This window comes from Mirounga leonina, unplaced genomic scaffold, assembly GCF_011800145.1.
Source record: "Mirounga leonina isolate KUSES-001 unplaced genomic scaffold, KU_Mleo_1.0 Mir_151, whole genome shotgun sequence".
Classification (NCBI taxonomy): domain Eukaryota; kingdom Metazoa; phylum Chordata; class Mammalia; order Carnivora; family Phocidae; genus Mirounga; species Mirounga leonina.
This window is the reverse complement of record NW_023270377.1, coordinates 28577546-28603384: the sequence shown is the minus strand read 5'-3', so window position 1 is coordinate 28603384 and position 25839 is coordinate 28577546. Positions and strand designations below refer to the sequence as shown.

At 39.0% G+C, this 25839-nt stretch overlaps 1 protein-coding gene across 1 annotated transcript in view; it reads left to right on the top strand.

Annotated features, from left to right (window-relative positions):
• Positions 1–25479, top strand: part of ADAM23 (ADAM metallopeptidase domain 23) — a 170269-nt gene extending 144790 nt beyond the window's left edge. The window contains exons 19-25 of the mRNA XM_035007297.1: positions 3147–3197; positions 3908–3971; positions 5684–5789; positions 8545–8664; positions 9976–10144; positions 12126–12237; positions 24663–25479. Of these exons, the coding sequence (XP_034863188.1) occupies positions 3147–3197; positions 3908–3971; positions 5684–5789; positions 8545–8664; positions 9976–10144; positions 12126–12237; positions 24663–24757 (717 nt within the window). The 3' untranslated portion in view covers positions 24758–25479. The remainder of the gene's footprint in view (positions 1–3146; positions 3198–3907; positions 3972–5683; positions 5790–8544; positions 8665–9975; positions 10145–12125; positions 12238–24662) is intronic.
• Positions 25480–25839: the final 360 nt, after the last annotated feature.

The window sequence follows — 25839 nt, the reverse complement described above, 5'->3', positions numbered from 1 at the left end:
TATAATAAAGGTATTTTTGAAAAATGTAGGAAATGTATCTTGTTGGCACTATAAAAGATGCCATCTATATGGGTGGTATAACACAATTAAAAATAAGCACATTTAAATGCTACTGCACTGTTGAAGGCTGCCTTCTGTGAACTTTCCTGCACAGCCTGAAACTGGGGGCTGGGAGGGCATTTAGAGACCGAATCTAGAGCTCTACTCACAGGTAGAATAAAGCACACAGATTTATGGTTCTTCTGTTTCAGTATATGTGCTGCCGAAGCGAGCAGTATGGTTCTTCTGTTTTAAATGTCCCCAGAGAATGTAAGACATTCCATAATTCCCCATGTTAAACATTTCAGTGATAAGCAACTTGCTTTTATTAGCCTAAACTAAAAATAAATTGATTAGAAATCTTGCATGTAGGGCGCCTGGGTGGCTCAGTCGTTAAGCGTCTGCCTTCGGCTCAGGCCATGATCCCAGGGTCCTGGGATCGAGCCCCGCATCGGGCTCCCTGCTCCGCGGGAAGCCTGCTTCTCCCTCTCCCACTCCCCCTGCTTGTGTTCCCTCTCTCACTGTCTCTCTCTCTGTTGAAAAATAAATAAAATCTTTAAAAAATAAAAAAAAAAGAGAAATTTTGCATGTAGCTGTAACAGTTTATAATCAGGGCTTTTTTTTTTTTTAATTAGTAAAGAGTTCTACAAAAAATTTTTTTATTGAAACATCACAAAAGTCAACTGTGATAAATTAATTTTAGACCCTGATATACCTATTCTAGTACCAACATTTCTTTTGCATTTTTGTTCGATGTGATTGTATTCATCTCGGAGTAAGTGAATAATTACTGTTAGTTGATTAATAAGATACTGATTGCATCTGGACTGGATTTGGGTGGATGAAGGAGCCCACGAGGATCTGTTTCTATGCTACTGGCCCAAGTAGGCCAGGTTTTGGTGCTGATAATTTATGTCCTTTGAGTGGTCACCATCCGATTGATTGAAAAGCTATAGTGAATGAAGGCTTATATGAAAGTTAGTTATTCTTTAGAAAGATGTAGAACCAAAGCATTTTATCTCAAAGTGTTCCTTTTAAGTTAGTGCTTCTTAGCAATTGCGAATTCTAAATTAGTTCTATTACCTTTCTGTAGTGAACTTGATAAACAGCTTGAGATGTGCAGAACAGAGTAACTTTTTAAAAAAAGATTTTATTTATTTATTTGAGAGAGAGCACAAGTGAGGCGGGGGAGGGTCAGAGGGAGAAGGAGAAGCAGACTTCCTGCTGAGCAGGGAGTCTGATGCGGGGGCTCCATCCCAGGACCCTGAGATCATGACCTGAGCCGAAGGCAGATGCTTAACCAACTGAGCCACCCAGGCGCCCCAGAACAGAGTAACTTAATTGTGTCTGCATGGGTCATTCATTTATTTATCCAGTTAGCCAATAGTAATTGAGCACTTACTCAATAATAATTGAGCCCGGTTTTGTTCCAGCTGCGAGGGTGGCAGCAGGGAACCACGCATACAACCCCTGCGTGTGTGGGATGGGGGCAATAGACAAACAAATAAGTAACGTATATGAATATGAGGTGATAAGTTCTACGGGGAAGGAAAACACCAGGAAATGGGGAACGGAGAATGCCAACATGGGAGGTCTTATAGTTTTTGAGAGCAAACCGTGCAGAAACCTGGGGGAAGATCGAAGGAAGGGCAAGGGCAAAGCCATGGGGTGGGAAGCATGCCTGGCACGTTGGCAGAGAGTCAGCTCAGGCATGGCAGAGCAGGGATGAGGTCAGAGAGAGGATGGAGTTGGGGGGACAGCAAAGTGTGGATTGTGTTGAACTTTGACGTCCATTGAGTATGTTGGGAAGCCATCGAGCAGAGGAGCAACACGATGGGATTTATGTGTTTAGAAGGACACTCCAGTAGCTGAATGGGGATGGAAGCAGGGCAATCAGTTGGAGGCTGCTGCATAATTCAGGTGAGGGATGATGGCGGATTGGACTGGGGGTTGGCAGTGGAGATGGAGAAAAGTGGTCAGATTGTGATTCTAGTTTGAAGGTAGGCCTAGTAGGATTGGTTGACAGACTGGAAGGAGGATGTGAGAGAAGGAGAGACAGAGGATAACTTCATGGTTTGGGACCTGACCAATGGGAAAAGCAGAACAGTCCTTTACTGAGAAGGCGAAGACCGTTTCTTACTCACTTGCTTTCCCTGTATATTGCTTTTTCTTTGCATATTTGCTTTGAACACTGTACTAGAGCCTTTGACTTGAACCGTTTTCAGCTCTCTCAAATGTGGCAAATAAAATGCATAGAGAGTAAAAGTTGTTTTTTTTTTTTTTAAGATTTTATTTATTTATCTGAGAGAGAGAATGGGAGACAGAGAGCATGAGAGGGGAAGGGTCAGAGGGAGAAGCAGACCCCCCACTGAGCCAGGGAGCCCGATGTGGAACTCGATCCCGGGACTCCAGAATCATGACCCGAGCCGAAGGCAGTTGCTTAACCAACTGAGCCACCCAGGCGCCCCGAGAGTAAAAGTTTTAGTTCATTCAGAGTAACTTTTTGGGGAAATGAAGGGTACTTTTAAACAATGACTTGATAAACAGACCTGGAAAAAGAAATAACCATCCCATCACAATTGTTCTAGTAGCACGTCTGTAGTTGGAGAGGTCAGGGACATAATGGAGATGCAGCACTCACATTGAGTTGAGAGACTATTTCTTCTTTTTCAATAATGTGGCCTAGAGGTGAGCGTCAGGGGTGTCGAATGCAGATTTGACACTTCCCAGGGCTGAGAAAGGTCCTGTGAGTTAGTTCCCAAATGTGTCCACTCCTACATAACAAGCTGATTCATGCCCTTCGTTGTCCGTTTTAATTCCTTCTACTTTTGACTCTGTAAGCAAGTGAATGTAAGTTCCTACTTTAGTCCACCTCATGGAAAATGGAGAAGTAAAAAGTACTCACTGCATGGATGAATTTATTATTTTTACCAATAATAGAAGAAGTATTTTGGATAACCTACTTAAGGGGTTACTCATGTTTTTCTAGACATTCTCAATTATATATTCACCATGCTTGCTTTTTTTTTTTTTGCATATTTATATGTTATACACATAAGGTGAAGGTACTTATGTTGAACATTAATGAAAAACATTGTATTTTTCAGTGCCCACCAAACCTTCATAAACAAGATGGATATGCATGCAATCAAAATCAGGTATGCTGGGCTATAAGTTTTCAATCTAATTTTAAAAGGACTAGTTTGTGAGGTTTCTTTTTTTTTTCCTTTCCGATGAATATATCTTCAAAGGGAAATCGCAACTCAAAGAACCATACATTATTGCAATGGACTTCTAATTCCATGTTGCTTCATGGCATATTAAATACTAAATCTAGTATGATATTTAACTCTGGTGACAAATTGTCCAGATTGAGGGCAAAGAAAAAATATAATGACTAAAGAATTAGGAATCTAATTTACTGAGTTGTGACCATCTTTCAATAACATCAGCCTCTAATGGGAAAATATGACTTATAATGTGCTATCGTATGTGATGATGTGGGTTTTGTCTTTTCTGAAGCCATGTTATAATGTAACATTCATACCCCAAAGAAGCTAAAAATCATTTTGGAATCGCCCAAGGAAGTGTACCAACGTTTGTTTTCCATAAAATTTAAAATTTCAGGGGATTAGTTTTGACTTAAAGAGCTGTACTCTGAGGTCTGTTCTGAGTTTCAGAATTTAACTGTCTGTTGTGCTTCCCTTAAGATGTTTGTGATTTTTATTTTCACTGTGAAAATATTAGGGTATGGAGTGAAAAAACAAATCAACTAATCCAAATAACAACAAAAGGAGACCTTGCAGTGCAGATCTGGGGACAAGGGAACTGGCTGCATGGGCCTCCTAACGTTTGTCCCTTTCCCCAGGGCCGCTGTTACAATGGGGAGTGCAAGACCCGGGACAACCAATGTCAGCACGTGTGGGGGCCAAGTAAGTCGCGTTTTCCTGCTTGGTGATTGCACACGGTTTCTCTGGGTATTATCCTGCTCTGCCAGTGTCGCTGAAGACATGGATAGCTTGGAGTGATGTTTTTATTTTATTGTATTTTTTTAAGATTTATTTATTTATTTTAGAGAGAGAGAAAGTGGGGAGGGGCAGAGAGAGAGGGAGAGAGGGTCTCAAGCAGACTCCATGCTGAGCAGGGAGCCCCATGCGGGACTCAATCCCATGACCCCGAGATCACAACTTGAGCCGAAACCAAGAGTTGGATGCTAACTGACTGCATCACCCAGGTGCCCCTGAAGTGATGGTTTTTAAAAAAAATCCAGAAAAGGGTGAGAATAAAGAGAACTGTGAATCTCAGTCACAAAAACCACAGAAAAGAGCTGTTGAAGCTGGGGACTTGTCATCAGAACCAAGCCGTGTCACACAGTGATGGGGCTGTCAGAGAGGGGATGTCACATGCACCTACAAGGATTGGGTTCAGTGTGGCTGTCACATTATTATCTAGCCACTTGTGTGAATCACTCTTATTCTGTACCTTGGGTTTAACCACTATCCCTCAGGTTAGCCTTTTGTTCCTTTACCTCAGGGAAGTACCAGACTTACTTTTAAAAATTCTGTAGTTTTATCATCTCAATTTGAAAGGAAGAAATGCAGGTCCTTCCTGAGGTGCAGACCCAGAGATTTGGGTACATGGTCCTGGCTCTCAGTACAGTCCCTAAATGTTTTTTTTTTTAAAGATTTTAAGATTTTTAAAAAAATTTATTTGAGAGAGAGAGAAGTGAGCATGAGCAGGGGTGAGGGGAAGGGAGAAGCAGACTCTGCTGAGCAGGGAGCCTTGATGACAAGGGGCTCAATGCCAGGACCCCGGGATCATGACCTGAGCTGAAGGCAGATGCTTAACTGACTGAGCCACCCAGGCGCCCCAATGCACTTACTCTCTTCCTGACGTTTACAGTGCCTGTCCTTTTAATCTTCAGTTCATGGGGTCCAGACCACAGCAGAGAGAAATGGGTCTGTCTTGCTGGCTGAGACTGGGTCGCCGGAGAAAAGAAAAGCACACGAGATAACAGAGCGCCTGCAGGAGTGATTTCAGTGTTTGGCAAATATCATGTAACTGAAAGATTTACTGTCAGTGCTTCAGTTTTGAAAGAGGAAAGATAATAGAGGCATATTTGTCTTTTAAAAGGTTTAAATACCAAAACCCAAGTGTCGACATAAAATCTTAATTGCCTAAGATTTTATAGTATCTTTTAATACTTGTGTAAAACAGGCCTAAGAATCTTTCTTCATTTTCTAAGTGTCACTTCCCTAATTCCTGCTGATGACCCTTCCTCCCTCCCTCCCTCTCTCCCTCAAACCCACCAACAAGAATTGAAATCAGTTTGTTTCTCAAGTTAAAAACAGCAGCGTGTGGGAACTGTCTTGGAGTAGCTTGCAAGAGCCAAGTGTGAGGTTTTGAGGAATTTCAGAAGCCTGTTGCCATCACATTGATAGCTTGAAATTAGCCATGTGTTACACCATGGAAATTGACACGATGGTATTTACACCATGGAAATTGGCAAATGCTAAGAGTGGGGATTTTTTTCTTTTTTTCTTTTTCTGGAGAACCAGTTGTTAAACATTTACCATTGGTGCTGCTGGTTGTGCATAACAAAGACAGCTAAAACACATTGTCTTCCTGTGCTCTTCTCCAAAAGAGGCTTCCGGGTCTGACAAGTTCTGTTACGAAAAGCTAAACACAGAAGGCACGGAGAAGGGAAACTGCGGGAGGGACAGAGACCGATGGATCCAGTGCAGCAAACAGTGAGTGGTCAGCTTTGGGGGCACGATGAGTGATTTGGAAGCCCTGATTCAAATGTAAATTGAGCACGAAATAAATGTTACTGATTTTTAATAAATACTCAACTATTTAAAATTTTACAGTATGTATTTCAAAAAATACGTTAGTATATCTAGAAGCAAATTGCTGTGGACCAAGCTGTTAACTGTGGTATAGACTCACAACATTTCTGTAAACTTCAGAACATGTCTCATATGTAGTATTTTACTTGATGCTTATTTTGAAAAGACACGTTGCTAAGGTATTATAAAGTGCTATTAGGTCTTAATTTTCTACTTTTGCTGGAACATATGGCCTATGAATGTCCTACTATACACAGAACTCTACAAGCAAAATATGTAGACTGTATATATTTGGGGGACAATTCAAAATTAAGTAATACATATTTTTGATTTTTCCGTGAGTGCAATACCATTTGATTTAATTAAACATCTAATGTCCTTATCAGATTTTTTCCCCCTTCTATAAAGCATCTAGTTAGTGCATTCCGGAGGCATCTTTACTCAGGAAATGACATATTTTCAGAGTACGTTGGTAATATTTTCCCTGGATTAGTCGAGGAACATTAAAATTGTGATTTAATAGTTTATTAAGGTTAACTCAATGACATGGATTTATGAGACCATCAAGTTATGGGCCAAATTTCCTTCATTACCCTTCCATAACAACGAGGATTCTCACAATTCTGAAGCAGAGCAAGGATTTAAAGAAGTTTCATTTTTCTAGTTAATGATCTCTCTGTTGTGTTTCATGAAACTTTGCTTTTGCATGAAGCCTTTGATGGTGGATGAGGCTGACGAGGCAACAAATCTTTGACCATAGTTTCTTTAAAATTAAACCAAAATAATAGAATAGAACTTCCTACCTCATGTCTCACGAGTGAGGCACAGATGTTCCAAAATATTGATCCTCTTTCTGAGGTAACAGAGACCAGAAGGAAGTGGGGCCTAAAGTATTAAAAATCCATGTGGTTGGACACCTGGATTTCATTAGCTTCATTCATTAGCTTAATGTCCTAGACAAACCTGATCATTTCTCTGTGTCTTTGTCCCTTCAAAAAGTTTGGGAGGCATTGGATTGGATCATTGTATAAAAGATAGCTTTTGACTATCTAGTAACAGAATATCCAACCACCACTGAGTTAAAGAAAATTAATGCGTGTTTTCTGAAATGTTCAAATATTGGGAGATGCAACATATAAGCAGAAACGTGAATAATACACAAATATACAGTTTGCCAAATAATTATTACATGACCTCCTATGTCACCCCCTACCTGAATCAAGAAACAGAACTCGCAGCATCCCAGAAAATGTATCCTTCCCCACAAGGTGCCCTCATCTTGCTCCTGGAGGTACTATCATCCTGACTTTTGTGACAATTACTTTCTTGCCTTTTAGAGTTTGGCTGCTTCGGTTTTCCTCCCTAAACAATACATTTTGCCTAAAAGTTTGGTATAGCATTTGGGAATCATACTTCATGTATTATTTTGTATTTTGCCTCTTAAGTTCAGCATTTTAAGCATCTTGCATGGTGTGTGTCACTCTTCATATTTATTGTTCATTGGTTTTACTATTTATCATTTGTATTCATGCTCACATACCATGATGTAGCTCTCCACTCTGCGTTAATGGTCATTTAGGTTGTTTCCATGTGTTGGCTGTTAGGAACGACGGGGCCATGGGTATTCTTGTACATGTAACTTAGTGCACATTCGTGGACACTCTTCTAAGTCCTATACCTAGAAGAAAAATGGCTAGGTCAGAGGGTATGTGTATTTTCAGTGCCACCAGATGATGTCACGATTTTCTAAAATGGGTGTGCCAGCAAACTCAACCACCAATAATATGCATATGAGAATTTTGTGGAATCACATACTGAACCAGCACTTGGTATTATCAGACTTTTTACTTTTCTCCATTCTGGTGGGTATAAACTGCTATATTATTGTGGTTTTGATTTGCATTTCCTTGATTACCAGTGGAACTTAGTACATTTTCATGCATTTATTGGACATGGATCTCTCTCTCTCTTTTTTTTTTTGTTGTGCCATTTCAATTCCTTGACCTTTTTTAAGGGGGAGCTCATTGTTTACTTAACAGAGAGGATGGAGATAGCTGCTTTCATGGGGGCTGAGTCATTTAACAGTGTGACTAAGGACCCAGATGATTTCTCCCCTGTGCTCTGGAATGCTTAGCATGATGAGTGTGTATCCTGCTGCTGGGGAGCTCGCTATGGCAAGGTGGATGCCAAGGCCGCACATGCAAAGGCAGGCAGTGTGGGAGTCGGAACAAAAGGTTTTCTCCCGTCAGCCTCTAACCTCTTGTCCAGAAAGTAACATTCTCCCCAGCAACTTCCTAGCTGGCTTTTCCTCACATCTCAACATCCAGCGGCCACTTTGAGCTCTAGTGTCCTTTGAGGCAGGACAGTGGGATGGCTAGGAAAGTGGTTATAGGGGTCCGGGGGTGCCACGACTGGCTTCGACCAGTCATGATCAATCCCTCGGGGCTGGGTATGTTGCTACCCAGACAAACTGTGATCCTGTTAGCAAGGAAGGATGGGGGTCATAGCCAACCAACAATATCTGAACACACGTTTTTATTTAGGAGGAGAGAAAATATTTTCAATTTTTGAATATATGTGGACTGAATAGTTTTGATTATGTTGAGCTTGATTCCTCCTGTCCTGTTCTGTTTCTGTTTTTATTTAACATGCTCAGTGATGTGTTCTGTGGGTTTTTACTCTGTACCAATCTTACTCGAGCTCCACGTATTGGTCAACTCCAGGGTGAGATCATCCCAACTTCCTTCTATCATCAAGGCCGAGTGATTGACTGCAGGTAATATATTAAATGTTTGAAAACCTAATGAATCACGAGAACTACAAATTCAGAAAAATCAAGCGAAATTTTTCTATTTCTCACAAGAGGAATGTTGACTTTGATTTTATGATCTCCTTTCATGTTTAGAGTTATTTTAAAAAAACAAAGTTGTATATTTATTTGCAAATTACATTTGCTCAAAAATCAGGCCACTTATTAGTAAGGGACATTCTTTGTAATGATGATCATTGAGTAGACTCACAGTATCCATTTTGACCCATGATTAAAGCTTTGAGCATTGGAATAGGTCACTATTTGAACACTATGTGTTTTATTTTTTTATGATAAAAAAAAGTTTAAGCTTTACTTTGTGTAACATATTTCTGGCTTAGAAGATGGTTTAATAGTCAATCACATACAGAACGTATTTATTAAAATATTATTTATACTGTAGGCAAGCATTTGGTGTCCAATTATCTGTGAGTACAAGGCACAGAGATTATGAGGCTTATTTTTTAATCTAGGGAGTCATGTTATATTCCAAATAAGTATTGTTCCTTTCAAAGTAGTCATAATTCTAAGATGCTACGCTTTCATTCAAATGGTACTGTTGTTGCCTGAAACACTTCTGGGATTCTTTTACAGAATTGCCATTAGCATCTGCAAACTTTTATCTGTAGTATCCTTAGATTAGCAGACCTTCATCTTATGTGAGTGAATATGAGATTTGGAAAAATGCAAAAATTTTTTGAACAAAATTTAGGAAATTTATTGGGTAAACAAGTTGAATAATGTTCTCTTGGTCAAATGATTGCTGTATTTTTCTTTTATTTTTTTAAAAAGACATTTATTTGTTTGAAAGACAGAGAGCATGCACATTGGGGGAGGGGCAGAGGGAGAGAATCTTCAAGCAGATTCCCCGCTGAGCACGGAGCCAGTTGATGCCGGGCTCAGTCTCATGACCCATGAGATCATGACCTGAGCCGAAACCAAGAGTCAGACACTTAACCAACTGAGCCACCCAGGATCCCCTGTGTTTTTCTTTTAAATTGTTCTGAAGACAATTCTAATACCCTTCCTGGAATAAATGACAGTTTTTCTTGATGGCATGCAATACAATAATGACAATGAAAGGTATTTCCTGTCAATGTGCTCTTTTATTTTGGGAAAGTGGGGGAAAAGGAAAGGAAGGTAGAAGTGGAGAAATGCTAGGAGCCATCCATGTCCCCTGACAGCCTCTTTAGTTTCATGAAGAGCAAGCCTCATTCATGTTGACTTTTCTTTCTAACTACAGTGCTAATGGTTGTATGAATATCTTTCTCCTTTCAGTGGTGCTCATGTGATTTTAGATGATGATACAGATGTGGGCTATGTAGAAGATGGAACGCCGTGTGGTCCATCCATGATGTGTTTAGATCGGAAGTGCCTACAGATTCAGGCCCTGAATATGAGTAGCTGCCCACTTGATTCCAAGGGTAAAGTCTGTTCAGGCCATGGGGTAAGTAAGCATCTGTGTTCCGGTTCAAACCTTTATTGTCTGGCATCCTGAAAGTTCACAGTGGTCAGACTTTCATGCCAGCCATTTTCCTTTTGTGAGTGTTGCCAGTATTTATGCCCTGACTATGATGATTTCCTTAGTATCCTTATCTGCTAAGGATAGTACCCATATGTATTGATATGGTTTTATTTTGTTGTTTCTTTTATCACTGGCTATTGTATCCGCCACGTTGTCTATAGCTTGACATCTAAAGAGTTGGAAGAAAATTGATACGGTTCCTAAAAGAGTTATAGACCCCCTATGCATTACTTTGTACCATTCAAAATAACTTTAGTCCCCTCAGTAATTCCCTTTTAGCCACTCAGCACGTATACTGAGCATCTGTATGTGCCAGATCACATAGACTAGGGTTTGGATCACTGATAGAATTCACATGTTTCAAGTCGTATGGTTATGCTCAGACCATTGCCAGCTGAAGAGAAGATGCTTTCTCTACTCACACCTGCATGTAATTGTAATTCTATGAACTACATTTCTAGCTGAATGAATTACACAACACTCCATTCTATGAAGTGGTTGGGCAGACGCTTCCTGGCAAACTTAGGCTTAATATCTAGAAACAAATTTTAATAATTATTTAAATTGGCTTAGTAAAAAAAAGATATTTCAAAAATTTATATAGAATTTAGAAACGGAAAAAAAGAGACATGGGAAAATTGAGAGTGATAATGTAAAAGGAGGATGCTGGAGTGAAGGTAAACCTAATTCAGAATATAGCTAGCAGATGATGTGGAGTAGAACAAGGTAGAGAGGCCTAAGAAAGACATGCCCAGTGACTATTTAGAGTTTTGGGTTTGGTTGAATCCTAGGCTTATAAGTGGAGCCAGTATAGCTTAGTGATTTAGAGCATGGATTTGGAGGCTAGAAAGAGCCATGGGTTTGAGTCCTGGCTCTGCTTCTTGCTCTCCTGGTGACTTTGGGTAAGTCACTTACCCTCTCTCAGCCACCAGGCTGCTAGTGTGAGGATTAAATTAAATGCTTTACATAAAGCGCTTGGCATAGTCAATGTGCAATAATCACTATGTTAAAATAAAAACACCGGACAGACCTTTCAGTTATTGCTCGGAAAACATCATAAAACTTAACGCCTACAAAGACCCTTCATTCCTACTACCCCTCCCACTTTTTCATCCTGTTAAATAAAAGGTCAAATTCAGCATCGTTAATCATAATCGTGATATTATAACATTTCAGATTAAAAAGCTTCTTACAGCAATAAGCTTGTATTCAATTTATTATCCCTAATGATCAGTCTCTGGATGTATCTCACAGGCAGACAAGAGTTTAAACACCTCTGTCTCTGGTTTGCAGATGGTGGTTTATTTCATATAAACTACAAGCCCATTCCAGATGCTGCTTGGTCTCCAGGACAAGCAAAAGGAGACAAACATCATGCTAGGGGGTCTTCAGCCTGGCTGACTAAGAGAAGGGGAGGTGGGCAGGGTGCTCTTTTGTCCAGGACAATGCTACCAAACAAAAGTGATATTGGACATGGTGAGGTAAAACAGTGCATTGGTGATTTATGTCTTCTGGTCTTTAATCACTGGCCTTGCCCCTGGAGCCCAGTGTCTATTAATTTCTTGAATTAAGCATGTTTCTAAAGTATGTTCCTTAGAAACAACTACTTCTGAAAAAACTACAGCGTCACACATTTGTGCACTTAAGCAATTTTTTCAACATAAACAATTAACATTTACTTAAAAGTTTTCTTTTTTTAATGGATTTCTCTCTCTAATTAACAAGAAAACACCATTCAACAATTTAATGTATCATTGTCTCTCCTTGTCAACCATGGGAGACCTAAAAAATTCAACGAGGTTTTTAAAAGTTTCCGCCCTGCCCCGTGTCTCTTTTACATTTATCTCCATGATTCAGAAAAGCGCAGTGAAAATGTGCCATCTCTGTTCTTTGTTCTTCACAGGTGTGTAGTAATGAAGCCACCTGCATCTGTGATTTCACCTGGGCAGGGACAGATTGCAGCATCCGGGATCCAGTTAGGAACCTTCACCCCCCTAAGGATGAAGGACCCAAGGGTTTGTGTGATTTCAGTTTCAATTCATTACATACTGAATTTGTTGGTACTCTTTCAGTGGTGCCGATATAAGAACTTAATAGATTTGAAAGGAGACACATCAGATTATCTTTTTTTGCCATTCAAATATATAATTCATGTTACTGCAGAATTAAGGATTCTAGAATGACGTATTAAAAGAAAAATGTTTGAATTTCCCCTTAGTTTGGAACTGAGGTTAGGAAGAAGTAAATATACCAGTTTCCTTCCTTCCAGTTTCCTTTCTTTCCTTTAAACCTTCTTTTTCCATAATCACATATGTTAATCATTTTACAGTTTGTCTATGCTATGCCAGTTTTCTAATAGATACAATCTTTTTGGCTGTCGTGAGACTCTAGTCGTTCCTCAATATTTGAGTCCCTCCAGAGGGGAATGGCAGTCTTCTATGCTCTGTTTAAACACACTTTTGATTAGGAAGAAGTTGAAAATCTTCACAGAACTTTAATTCTTCAAAGAGAACATGAACGATCTGGACTTTGTTTTAATCAGCCATCAGATGGAGAGAAATTAGAATTTAATTTTTTTCTTATTTTTTAAAAAGATTTTATTTATTTATGTATTTATGTATTTATTTATTTTTTTATTTAGGGAGAGTGAGCAGAGGGGGGGCAGAGGGGGAGAGAGAATCTCAAGCAGACTTCGTGCTGAGCATGAAGCCTGACTCAGGGCTCAATCCCATGACCCTGAGATCGTGACCTGAGCTGGAATCAAGAGTCAGATGCTCGGCCAACTGAGCCACCCAGGCACCCCTAGAATTTTAGAATTAGAAGGAGTCTCAATAGCCATCTAGAACCACCCTCATTTTGCAGATGAGAATACCTAGGCCTTGAAATCAGGTGACATCCTATAGTAACTCAGGTAACCAAACACAGGGCTGGGACCCAGGTAACCAGACACAGGGCTGGGACCAGGACCCAAATGCCCATTGTCTTCCATTACATTGGGTTATATAATCACTTTCTCATTATTCCCCCCATTCCCAAGCCCTCATACGATTTTCAAAGATCTGAAAAAGGCATCAGTTGCAATAGGCTTACTACAGCATCTATAGCCTTGTACCTGAGAAACCGGAGTTACTAGAACAAAGGGTGGATCCCGGTGACATCATACATCAGCTTCTTCCTTTTCATGGTACCACTAATGGTTTTATTTTTATATTTATTTTATTTAATTTATATTTTATATTTATTTTATTTTATTTATTTATTTTATAAATAATTATCATGATTTTTTTTCCCTGCAGGTAGGAAAAATACATAAAGAAATAGTATCATTTTGATCTGCTTAGTTTTGCATGAAAGCTCATTTAAAATCTCTGAACCAGCATTGTCCATATGGGAAAATACGACTTCAAAAATGTATGAAGCTCCATGGTCCTCAATTCCTGAAGAGATTTAGCTGGTCCGGGTGCATGTGTAATGTTCAGTAATGGTGGGCGTGTTTAACACTCTCCATGCATTTGCGGAATATGGCCATGAAATTAAATTCTGTAAGAATCATAGTCATACCCTCACAGTCTATTTCTGTTCCCCTTCTTCTATTTGTAAAAAGGAACCAATTCCACTTTTACATTTAGTCTTTAGTTACATTAAAACTGGAACAAAAAATTCTTGGATCCACCCTCAGAAGTTAGATTTAGAGCAGATTTAAAGCTCTTACAAGGGAAGCAGACGTTCACGCTTTCCAGATTTTCTCTCCATGGCACGTTAGTTTCTCTTCATTCTCCTGAAGATCTAGATGCTGTCTCTTCAAGTGATGTATAAAGATGCCTGAAGAGATGAGCAGAGCTCAAATGGCTTAACCTCTGTCCTTTTTCATTAGGTGGGGTGGGGGATTATCAGGTGTCTGCTTCTGTCTGTTCCCCATTCCCTCACCCACCCATGCCTAGAAAGTTTAGTTGGAGGCGTAAGCAGCTGCATTCTGGAGAAGAGGAGATTCACGGCTGCCTTCCGTCTTAATTTTCCTTGTTCCCGTGGTGCTATTCTCTATTATCTTTTAAAAATAACTTTTATAACCACTCAAGTAATACTAGAGAATTTTGAAAATACAGAAAAGATTCAAAAGGAAATAAAAATCATGCTTAATTCCACAACTCAGAGGTAATCCATATACACATCCTGGTATGTTTCTTTTCTGTTGCATGTTTTCTTTTTTCATTTTTAACGAAGACAGTGGAGTCACTAAAGTAAAGGCACCCACTGGTTCTAAAATTGTTAAAATCCTCGTGACTGCAGTAATCTTGATTAAATTGAAAAAAAGCCATTAATTACTACAAATGAAGAGCAGTCATTATTGTAAATTATTAGATTGCCAGAAAAGGCAAGTAATTTTAGTATGACTAAATAATAGCTCTGTCTATAATGGTTATTAATATCTTTCCAGCCTCTATAGAAAACTCTGTTAATACACTAGTAAAAGGAGAAACAGCAGAAATCAAAGTTTAACACCTTGTAGTGAGTTTCGTGATTTTATTTTTGATACTCTGCTTAAAAGAGAATGGTAAGAGAGAAACTCTGGACTTTATGTCTAATTTTATCCAGATAGCAAATATTTATTGACTGTCTACAATCAAACGACCACATATCCTTGGCGTACTGTAGGCACTTAATAAATGTTACATCCTTTCCTGTTGGGAACATGTGAAGGAAATAAAATGGTGCATGTTAGTGCTGATTTTCAGTTTATCAGTAATCATTTGTTGTATTGCCTTGTTGAAGAGGAGCAGGTCGTGAACTCCAGACATTGAAACATTCTGTACTTTCCTGACTGTAGGTTCAACTGCTTGTGAGGTGCCTCAGGTTTCCTCTAACTGCCAAGTATTCTTTCTCGTGATTGAATTAGTTTGGTTGACCCTTGCCTTACCGATCACAGGGGGTGCTTCTCAGTTGCCTGCCATATATAATGGGCAACACCCAAATGATCTGGCCTGTCCTATCCATAGATGAAGGTTTTTTGTATAGATACAGTGACAGCATATTAAAAAATACTTAGTTTTATTTAATTTCAGTGTGCTTTCTTGTTAGAAAAAAATTCAAAAGAAAATTGAAAATATTGCCTTTTTTATTCCAAACGTGGGCATAAAAGATAAATTGTATCCAACTGCAGACCTCTGGCTCTAAGCCTAAGTAGTAAAAATCAAGGAGAACTCTGTGACTTTGGTTCAGTTGATTTGGGGGCATCAGAAGTGAGCCCATGTGGTTTGGAAATTTTATTTTAACGGTAAGTTTCTGGAAGAATAAAAATTCAACCTCTTATCTGGGTAGGGACAAAAAAAAGCACACATAAAAATATTGCCATTGAAGTCACTGTGCACTTGTTGACCCACAGTTTTAAAGCACATTGGTTTATTTGCTCCAACCTCTCAAACCAAAATTATTAAAAGACAGGAAATAGCATTTCAAAGCAAAAACCATGTGAGCGGGGATTTTTTTTTTTAAAAGATTTTCTATTACATATTACTTTACTCATGTTCTCCACATTGCCATTTATTTCACATATGAAGACTCTTATGGTCCCTCTTCTCCCAACATGTGTCCACTGAATTCACGGGGAGAAATTATTTTGGTTTATCCTCATGGGGTAGAATAATTTTTGACAATTTGTGGGCATCTTTGCACCGTGCTTATTATGCAATACAATGGAACGTCTCTCACTGGATGGTTTGCATCACCATTACAGGAGGGAAGAGAAGAAACTGGAACATATCACATGTTTTCATTGATAAGGAAGGGCAGAGACTGTTCCTGGGAGCTTTGGTCAGCCCCTCTCATTATGTCCATAGTCATCAAATCAGAGATAGAAGGGCTTTAGTGGCCATTCAGTCCAGACCCACTGCTTTGCAAATGAGAAAACGAACTTAATTATCCAGGTTAACTGCTAGGTAAGGACAGAGCCAAGAATCAAACAGATCACCTGATATTGAGCCAAATGCTTTTTCTGTTATTGTGCACTGCCTCATTTAAAGCTGAGTATTCAGTTATTCTGCTGGTTCTCACAGCATAGCAATAAGTTGAAGGGGTGAAACAGTAACCAGGTAATGATTAAGCTGGTTAGCGGATCCATTACTTGCCAAGGGAGTATTATATTATTAGCACTTAATATTTTGAAAACAATAATTTCTAAGCCTTAATACCTTGAGGGGTATTATTTAGTGTTTCCATGTACCTTTTGCATTTATCTTGTTGATAACTTCCTTTGTGAATGCACAAATCTTTGATTTTGTAGTTCAGATGATTAGATATTATGATTACCATATATGTTTATGCTCATGTATAATTATATATCACCTACGTATTTTTCTCCTTTTAATAATGGCCTCATTAATAACCTAAGGGTTTACCAGGTTTAAAATTTTTTTAGTAACTGAGTTTATTTTGAGTTCAGAAAAACTCGGTATTTTTTTTTTTTTTAAGATTTTATTTATTTGACAGAGAGAGACACAGTGAAAGAGGGAACACAAACAAGGGGGAGTGGGAGAGGGAGAAGCAGGCTTCCCACTGAGCAGGGAGCCCAATGCGGGGCTCGATCCCAGGACCCTGGGATCATGACCTGAGCCGAAGGCAGACGCTTAACGACTGAGCCACCCAGGCGCCCCTCGATGATATTTTCATTGACAGTGTAAACTGACTGAAATAGTATTCTTATATGAAATAATTTGTTTTTCATCTTTTTTAGACGTTTGTCCCAATGTATCTGAAAATGAATTTATTTTTTAATTTCATGGAAAAGAGTAAGGAGATCTGATTGTGTGTCTAACATTGAAATATGGAGCTGCGCCAGTATTATACTCTAAAGTATAAAGAGTATATTTAGTATTTACTTCTAATCTTAAATTTTAGAAAAATCACAAATCCCTGCAGAAAGAACTTTGGCTTATAGAGCACAAACGATGGCTTTGATGCCTCCTGCCTTTCAAGTATTAAGGGATGCAGGATTATAGTCCCTTTGGCTCATTGGAATCACATGGATGAAATAATGCACCATTTTGTTTCAGAAACTCTCTAAAAGTATGAAAAAAAACCCAACTACTCAGTTTCAAAAGCACAATTTCACGCTATCTGAAGCATGACCTGTCTGTGGAAGAATTCTACATGTAAAGTAGAAAGTCTTATGAAAAGGAGGAAAGTTATAGTTTATATCTTAGTATCACATGCTTATTAAAAAGTTCTGCCTTTTTAGCATGTGTGATCCTAGATAGCAGGGAACCCAAACGAAAAACAATGATAACAATAAACCAACAAACAACAGAAATTAATGAGAAAACAAAAATGAAGACATACTGCTAGATATTAAAGAATTTCCACAAACAAGTTATAATGGGACGGTAAGTACGTTAAAGAGTTAGGGAACAAAGTCGAGTCCCTAATAGGCTAGAATCTTTACAAGTTCCATCTCCAGGTTTGGTGGGATGTGAAGAAAACTAAGGTGTGTCATCATGTGCCTGGCATAGTTCCTGGAACAAAAAAAAGACGGTTAGTGGATAACAAATGAACGAGTGAATGAATGAGCAATGACATTACATCATTAATAAATTAGTACAGAAGGAAAACAACAGCACAGGCCCCCAAAGGTCCAAGGGTTGGTTTTGGGTTTTTTTGTTTTTTTTTTTTTAATAAGAAGATAAGTCCTTTGTAGCTGTGAGGAGCAGCTAAACTCTGGGTTTTCAAATTTGTCCCCTATAAAAATCCACCCACTTGCGAGCCACTCGATTAATTCACGTCAGTTTAAAAGCAGGTTGAGTCATGACCCACTGGAAGAGATAGCCCTGTTAAGTATCAATGATAAAGAGTCAAGTGTACTTTACATACATTTTCAGTGTACCAGAATTAAAGGTAATGGGAGGGAAGGCGGGCAAACGGGGCGGGGGGGGAGGTACTTTTGAAAAAACTTTTCCCACTTACTTTATCTTGCTTTGCTGTTAAGAGTGGTTATCAGTTAAGAATTTGGAAATTATTATTTTTGCTCAGCAGAGATTATAGACTGTATCTGTTTATCTGGAATGTGTATTTGAAGCAAGGTAGCAATGCTTTGCTCCTCTGGTTGGTTTCTAAAACCCACATGACAGATTGCCTAATTTTATTGATTCTACAGTGAAAAATTATGTCCGTAGCAAACACAAAAGCCTCTTTAAATTGCTATTTTATTCATCATTCATGCCGTTATAGTTTTTAAAAGTTAACAAATATTCATTCAGCACCACATTTTACCAGTGTGTGTGTGTTTCCTACAATTTAGCATTAGAAAGTGTTGTAGCTTATATAAAATTGAAGAGGTAATAGGACTTTCATGCATTTTGGCTCTGAGGGCCAATGCCCAAATCTTTTTTTTGTTGTTGTTAAAGATTTTATTTATTTATTTGACAGAGAGGGACACAGCGAGAGAGGGGACACAAGCAGGGGGAGCGAGAGAGAGGGAGAAGCAGGCTTCCCGCTGAGCAGGAAGCCAATGTGGGGCTCAATCCCAGGACCCTGGGATCATGACCTGAGCTGAAGGCAGACACTTAACGATTGAGCCACCCAGGCGCCCCCCAATGCCCAAATCTTAAGAAAAACACAAAATAATATATCCTTGTTAATTTAGTATTCTGAAGGCAGTGATTTTCTAAGATCTTAAAAAAATGAGTATTTATATCTATAATACCTTTCATTCCAGTATTAGCCTCCACAATTTGGAAATCTGAGATATAGTTTAGGTTATTTTGGATGATAATGTATTGTCATATTTGGAAAACATCACCACCACCTTATATGTTGGTCTTCTTTCCATTCCCCTCAATGCCCTCAGTAGACTTTCTCTGTTTTCTGTTGTGTTTCCCATCCTTTTTTTTTTTCTTTTTAAGAACAACTCAGGTTGTGCCTACCTAATGATAAAACTAGAAACTCTCACTCATATTGTTTGCCCTGTGATAAAATGCAGTACAGCTGCTCACCAGGGTTGGAGATCCAAGGTTCTCTCTCTTCTGTGGGAGAGTAGTTAGACAAAAAGGTCAATGAACCCAGTATTAAGCCTTAAGAAATTGTGAGTTCAAATTGTGGTTCTTTGTTTTGCTTCACTGTCTCACAGCACACAGTCGGTGTGATGCAGCCTTATCAAAGTGACTCACTCTTTTCATTAGTAAAGTGATCTGAAACCAGAACTTTTGGTTTGCAGGGAGATGAGGTAAAGTGTGTATAGGTCCACACGCTTGCACCTCCGCCCCCCACACTCAATCTTAAATAATCTGCCTTCCTGCTTCAACACTGTGCTTCATTTTGCCTGTGTGGAGAGCAGCTTGGGGACCTCTGCTTACTGCAGGCCCTTTTTGCAGTATCTGAAAGCTCTGTATGGAAGGGGTGAGGTGCGGGGATGGAGTGTCTCCACTCAGTAATCTACCACGGGGCGGTCCAAAGCTTCTGGGCGACCCTAACTCTCTCTCAGTGAATAGTTTATGCCCTGGAAACTGTAAAAAAACACCTAAATGCCCAATTACCAGGACAGAAGCCCAAACGTTGCAGAGTTATGTGAAATACACACTTCCAGGTGAAAATACACTTAATTTTAAAGATACTCTGTTTTAAATTTTAAGGATTTTCACAGAATTGGATAAAAAGTTCCGAATTTTAAAAACACGTAGCGTCTTAGGCATATTTTGCAGTTTGAGAAGTTTATAAAGTATATTAATGGTTTGTTACTTTGTAATTAAAATCCAGACTTGCTGTTATGCAATTTAAGTGACATTTTAATTCCAACTCATTCCTTGTAGGAACTCTAACTCCAATTAGATTATTTATGTGTTGAAGAGTGTTGATAAGAGATGATGTTTTTAAGAAGGGTTTGTGGAGTTTGAAGTTTAATTATCCTCAAAATTACCGAAATTATCCTCAGGTATAATATCCTAGGCGTGTCTGTAGACCTTCATTTCAAATCTTAAAGGAAAGATGTCAGTATTTAACTGACTCTCAAAGCATTTCCTAAATAGATTATTTTGTGTGTTAGCAAAATCAGTGTGTAATTAATACCCTGTGTTAAAAACAATCTCCGTTTTCCCTCCACACAGTGAACATGGCCACAAGCAGGCTAATAGGTGCAGTGGCAGGCACCATTCTGGCCCTGGGGGTGATTTTTGGAGGCACAGGGTGGGGAATAGAGTAAGCATCTTTGTGAGTTTCAGAGTGTTTCTGTGTGGTTCCTGGTGTGTGAGCCGACCCTTGGTACCTGGCCCCTACCATGTGTTGTCTCGTTGACGTATTTCCCATGCTAGTGCAACTTGTGGTGTGATTTGGATGTGTTTGTGTTGTGTGGTTCTCTCGTGCAGTGAAGAACCTTCTCCTGTCTGGAACAATGTGGGGCATAAAATAATACTGGGGTGCTTATGATGTCTTCACAATTAAGACGATGGTCCAAAAGCTTCCATTGCTCCTCTACTTGTAAAAGTCATTTTAAGATACAGACCTTTTATTTTCATTATTTTTTATTGGCAAAAAAAAAAAAAGCTTTTATACGAGTGTTTCATTAGGATTCCTTTAATGAATGTAATCTTCACCAGTCACATAGATCCACATATCCAACTAGGAATTATCAACAGTTGTAGCTTCTTTTTAAGATAATCTGAATGATAGTCACTAATATCTTTTCCACTCAAAGTGATAGGGGAGGCTTTGACTTAATTTTTTTAAAGAAGATATGTAGGATATTGCCTTTATTTTTTTTCACATAAAATAATTCAGATTAGAAGTTTACATAAATATTTGGGACCTAAGAGTATGAAGAAGAAAGATATATTTATCCAAACCTGCAAAACCTTCAGTGAATAGTTGCAAATTATCTGGTGGTTTGTCTTAAAAGTAACCAGTGCATTAATAAGTAAATTCTGTATCTCTTGCCTGTTGATCTCTCACAGAAATACAAACTCTTCTTGCGCCTTTATTTAGGTTGCTCTGTACTTGATCCACATCCTCAGAATAGCTGTCAGTTCTCCACGGGATATTGCTTTCATGGGGTTGCTAATCTGTAGACCAAAAGAGTATTGCGATTTTTCCCTCTCTCTCTAATTCTAGAGAACACTTATAGATGACAGAAATACCCCTTCATGCGCTGTCTTTGTGTTCACGGGGGTGGTGGTAACATTTCCCAGTGGCCCAGGGAGAGAGGACTAGTATTACCGGATAGCCTCTACTCAACCGGTCCAAACTATGGGCATGTTGATCCTATTACACACATTGCTCCTTAGTCCCAATAATTACAGCCCACGGATGCTCTTCCATTCGGAGCCTGGGAGACCCAGTTAAGAGGGGCGCAGGCCCGAAGGCCCTGCTCTGTGTTGAAGATTATCTGAACCTTCTCTCCCTTGGTTTGAAGGACTTTGACTAGACTTGCATCTGCTCACTCAACATGCCACTGGTAGGGACTGTGAAGCTAGTTATCTCAAGACAGCTAGAAACACTGAAAAAGATATTTTGTTTCTCTTTACTCCTTAGAAAAAAAAGTAGTACGGCAGAGGTAACATCTTTAGAGAAAACAAACTCTGTCTTGTAAAAAATCTCACCTTGGATCTGCTGACTGGATTATATATAGAAGTAACATTCCTTTTCCAGGGGAAATTTTATATATACATTTATGTGAAATTCCTCCTTGAAGAAAGGTAGTTTTCTAAAAAAAAAAAAAAAAAATCATTCCAGTGTTGTTTTTTAGATTATTTATTGACCATAATTGTGATGTGCTGCAGTGTATCAACTAAGGGATGAATTTTAATAATTTTCCCTTTGAGCCTTAGAGAATAGGCAAACCCTAAGGTATTCTTCGTAAAGCATGGTCCTTGTTACCAGGCTTTGTTCTCATCCTCCCTTCCAGTCTTGTTGGTTTGTGCCTATTTCTGGTTGTGACAGGTAAGTCCGTATAAGTGTATTTTTTTTTCTAAAAATAGATTTGTTATTTATTATCCTTGCTTGATGCACTATTTTTATTTATTAGCTGATTGTTTTCCCTCGATTTCTAAATTTTGCCTTAATTGCTAAATCATAAATACAATTTTTAAAAAATCCACAATAGCACAATACAAATTGTTTTAATACTTCCTAGCTTAGCTGATAGTGTCATGTTCATCTAGTCACTAAGGATTCCATGAACAGAAGGTTTGGGTTTTTTTGTGTGTTTGGGATTTTTTTGGGGGGGCGGGAGTGGGGGCTTTTATTTCTGCTCCTTAGTTTATAATTGTAAATCAGGAATCATTTCTCATGAATTATGTATTGATTCTAATCCCAGCCTGTGTTCTGAGCTAGTAAAGTGCAAATCATGCCTAAAGCATAATGTACACGGAAATATAAATATTTTCTCAATGTTTGTTTCCAAATGTGTTTCCGTATTAAAGTGTGGGAAGGAAATACATATAAATGGAATGTTTCATTAGAGCAGGGGTTCGCAGACTTTCTGTAAGGGGCCAGGAGGTACATAGTTTCGACTTCGCAGGTCGCAGGATGTTTGCCACAACCTTGTGACTCTGCTGTCTTAGCACAAAAGCAACTTGTAAACAACATGAAAACTAATGAGTGTGGCTGTCTTCCAATCAAATTTCTTCGCAAAAACAGGAAGTGGGGCCAGATTTGGCCAATGGGCTATATATAGCTTGCTGACCCTTGATTTATAGCATAAGCTTCAAAGACAAATCAGTCTTCAAATCTTGCCTCTGTCACTACATTCTAGAAGCCACTGTTTCTTCTTCTATTAAACAGGGATAGTCATAATTCCTACCTCGTATGGTTTTTGTGAGGATCCAGTGAGCTAATATTTGTCATGTGCTTCGAACCACACCTGGCACATTGTAAGTGCTCAATGCAGAGTAACCAGCCTGCTTTTCTTGCTCTCCCATTACTAATTGTTATATTCGTGCATTTTTTTTTAAAGATTTTATTTATTTATTTGAGAGAGAGAGAGAGAGAGCACAAGCAGGGGGAGCGGGAGAGGGAGAAGCAGACTCCCCGCTGAGCAGGGAGCCCGATGCGGGACTCGATCCCGGGACTCCAGGATCATGACCTGAGCCGAAGGCAGTCGCTTAACCGACTGAGCCACCCAGGCGCCCTATTCGTGCATTTTTGAAAGCCACTGAGATGTGTGTTCTGTAGGACCTCAGTGGTTAGTCTTAAGAACGTGTCACAAGCCCACGAGCCTGAAGAGACCACATCCCCAAACCCCCACTGCAGCTGTCCCTCCACCTTTCTACTCACCCTCACAAGCACTGGGTGGTCTCTGAGTTAAAAACATGTGATGCACATAATTTTAGTGCTGCTCAAAGTGGCATCCATTTATGTACACAGTTGAGGGCACCAATGTGAGCAGAAAAGAGAATTTTTTACACAGAAATGGATATATTCACAGAGTCGAGGGGTTTAGGGAAAATACCAAAAGTGGCTTTGTGACTTCTGGAACAGGGCATTCAGTTAGGACTGGAAGTATTTTGCTGTTAGGGGCCCTGTACCTATGTATTAGCATCCTGAAGGATGTGATATTCAAAATAATTCTTGTACTAAAGTTAATGTTGCTTACATTGAAAACTTCGAGAGCTAAGGCATTTTCCCCTGTGAGTGGAGAGGATGTGCTGTCCTACGTGTCACCTTGGACTCAAACAATAAATGGAAACTCCACCTTGTGTTTTCTGTCTTGCTGTCCTTTCTGCTCCCTTTTTAAAATCTATCTCCAAGCCTCAACTTGCAAATGGGAACTTGAAAGATAGTCTCAATTGAACCTGCAGAATCTTTTTTCCATTTCCCACAGAATTCCCTAGATGAATGCCATTGTTTCAACACTGTATGGATCTGTACAGTGAAGAAATGCATCTCTGAGAGCGAAGCTTCAAAAGCAGATCTTTATTAGTAACCTCCTTCTGACTTTTAAATGTGTACTGTTTCCACGTGGGAGATTAAAAAAAACAAAAACGTAGCCTCCGGACCACTTGGTGTGAGGCTTGAAAGAGCACTTGATTAGAATATTTTCCCCTCTTTTCCTGCCCTCACTGGCCAGTCAGGTAGAGCTAATTCTAATGCATCTGTGTTCTTGATGTGCTCTTTTGCTTGTTTGATTCATGATATTGGGATGGAGGAGGAGAAGAAAGATGAGCAGTGCTGGCCATTGGGGCACATTCACTTCAAATTCTGTGGAAGGTGAATTTAAAGGAACTTAATTGTCAGCGGTGCAGAAGCTTTAGACGTAGAGGCAATTCCTCTCCAAGGAGTAGCTCTCCATAGCATCGGAAGTGCAATTAAGCTGAGTCAATAAAGGCGATTGAAGTGTTTAGCAAATTTTTTTTTTTTTTTTTATGCAGGGTATTTACTTCCTAAAACCGCTTAACTGCCTTTCCCTTGTGGTAACGACAGTCGTTGGCTCATATGACTTTCTTCCCATGATCCTTTGTCACAGGTCCTAGTGCCACCAATCTCATAATAGGCTCCATCGCTGGTGCCATCCTGGTAGCAGCTATTGTCCTTGGGGGCACAGGATGGGGATTTAAGTAAGCAACGGCGCATGTCTGCTTCTCAGTGGCTCTGGCACTTCTCTTTTCTGCTTACATAACCAAGTTTTGAGTTCCTGCTACAAGATTGCAAGGTTTAAAGGTAAACTGCTACAAGTAACTATTTTTATTGAGAAATGGGTTAGGAAAGAAGAAACCTGGAACCTCAAGTGTCATCTTCAGGCTAGTGGGAGAACAGGAAATGTAGAAGGCATTCACGTGCACGAGCTTCAGGAGAACAAAGTAGAGGTTCTTCAGAAGACACTCCAGCTTTTAGGGGCAAGCATCCTGAGATAATGTTTTTTTATACAGGATAATTGGGAAAAGAGATAGTCGGAAATAAGTGGCTATAAATCCTTTGTATCTGTTTAAATTGGTTTATGTTCCACTGACATGTTGAGGTTTGCACAACCTAAGTAACTATTTGTTCATTATTTTTCACACATAACACATTATACGTAGCTTTGTGATTTGAAAAGCTTCATTATTTTATAAAAAACAGATCTAAAAAATTTTATTAATTCCCTAACCAACTGAATTGGTTTCACATTGGAATTTGAAATCTGTGGCTTTGTGATACTTAAATATTTTCTAATTAACTGCAAATTAACTGGTATGTTTCCATAGTAACTTTTAGTTTGGACCGTGTATTGATCACTGAACTAGGTTTGTTCAAATACACATGGCAGATATTCACAAATCAACCTTAATTATGATCAAAATTTGTAAAGCTAACTTATCAGGTTTAGGTGTTTTCATAGCTCAGATTCATTGGATAATTAATTTTTATATCTTTTCATATTGTGGTGGCTTGATTATTATGATGTGTAGATAAGACTTCCTATGCCAAATACTCCGTGTGATAAATTAAGTCCCAACCGGATCTATAGAAACAGATTTAAGTGGGAAATAAGACCATTACTTAAATTCAAAGCCCACTTTGCCTCCATCTGGTTACTCAATAGAGGAAGTTTTTTACTTGGATTATCTGAATAATTGCATTAATTATGAACTTTATGCTATTTTACATTTTGAATCCCAAATTCAGAATATTGAAACCAGATAAAATGTTATTAGAAACTGATT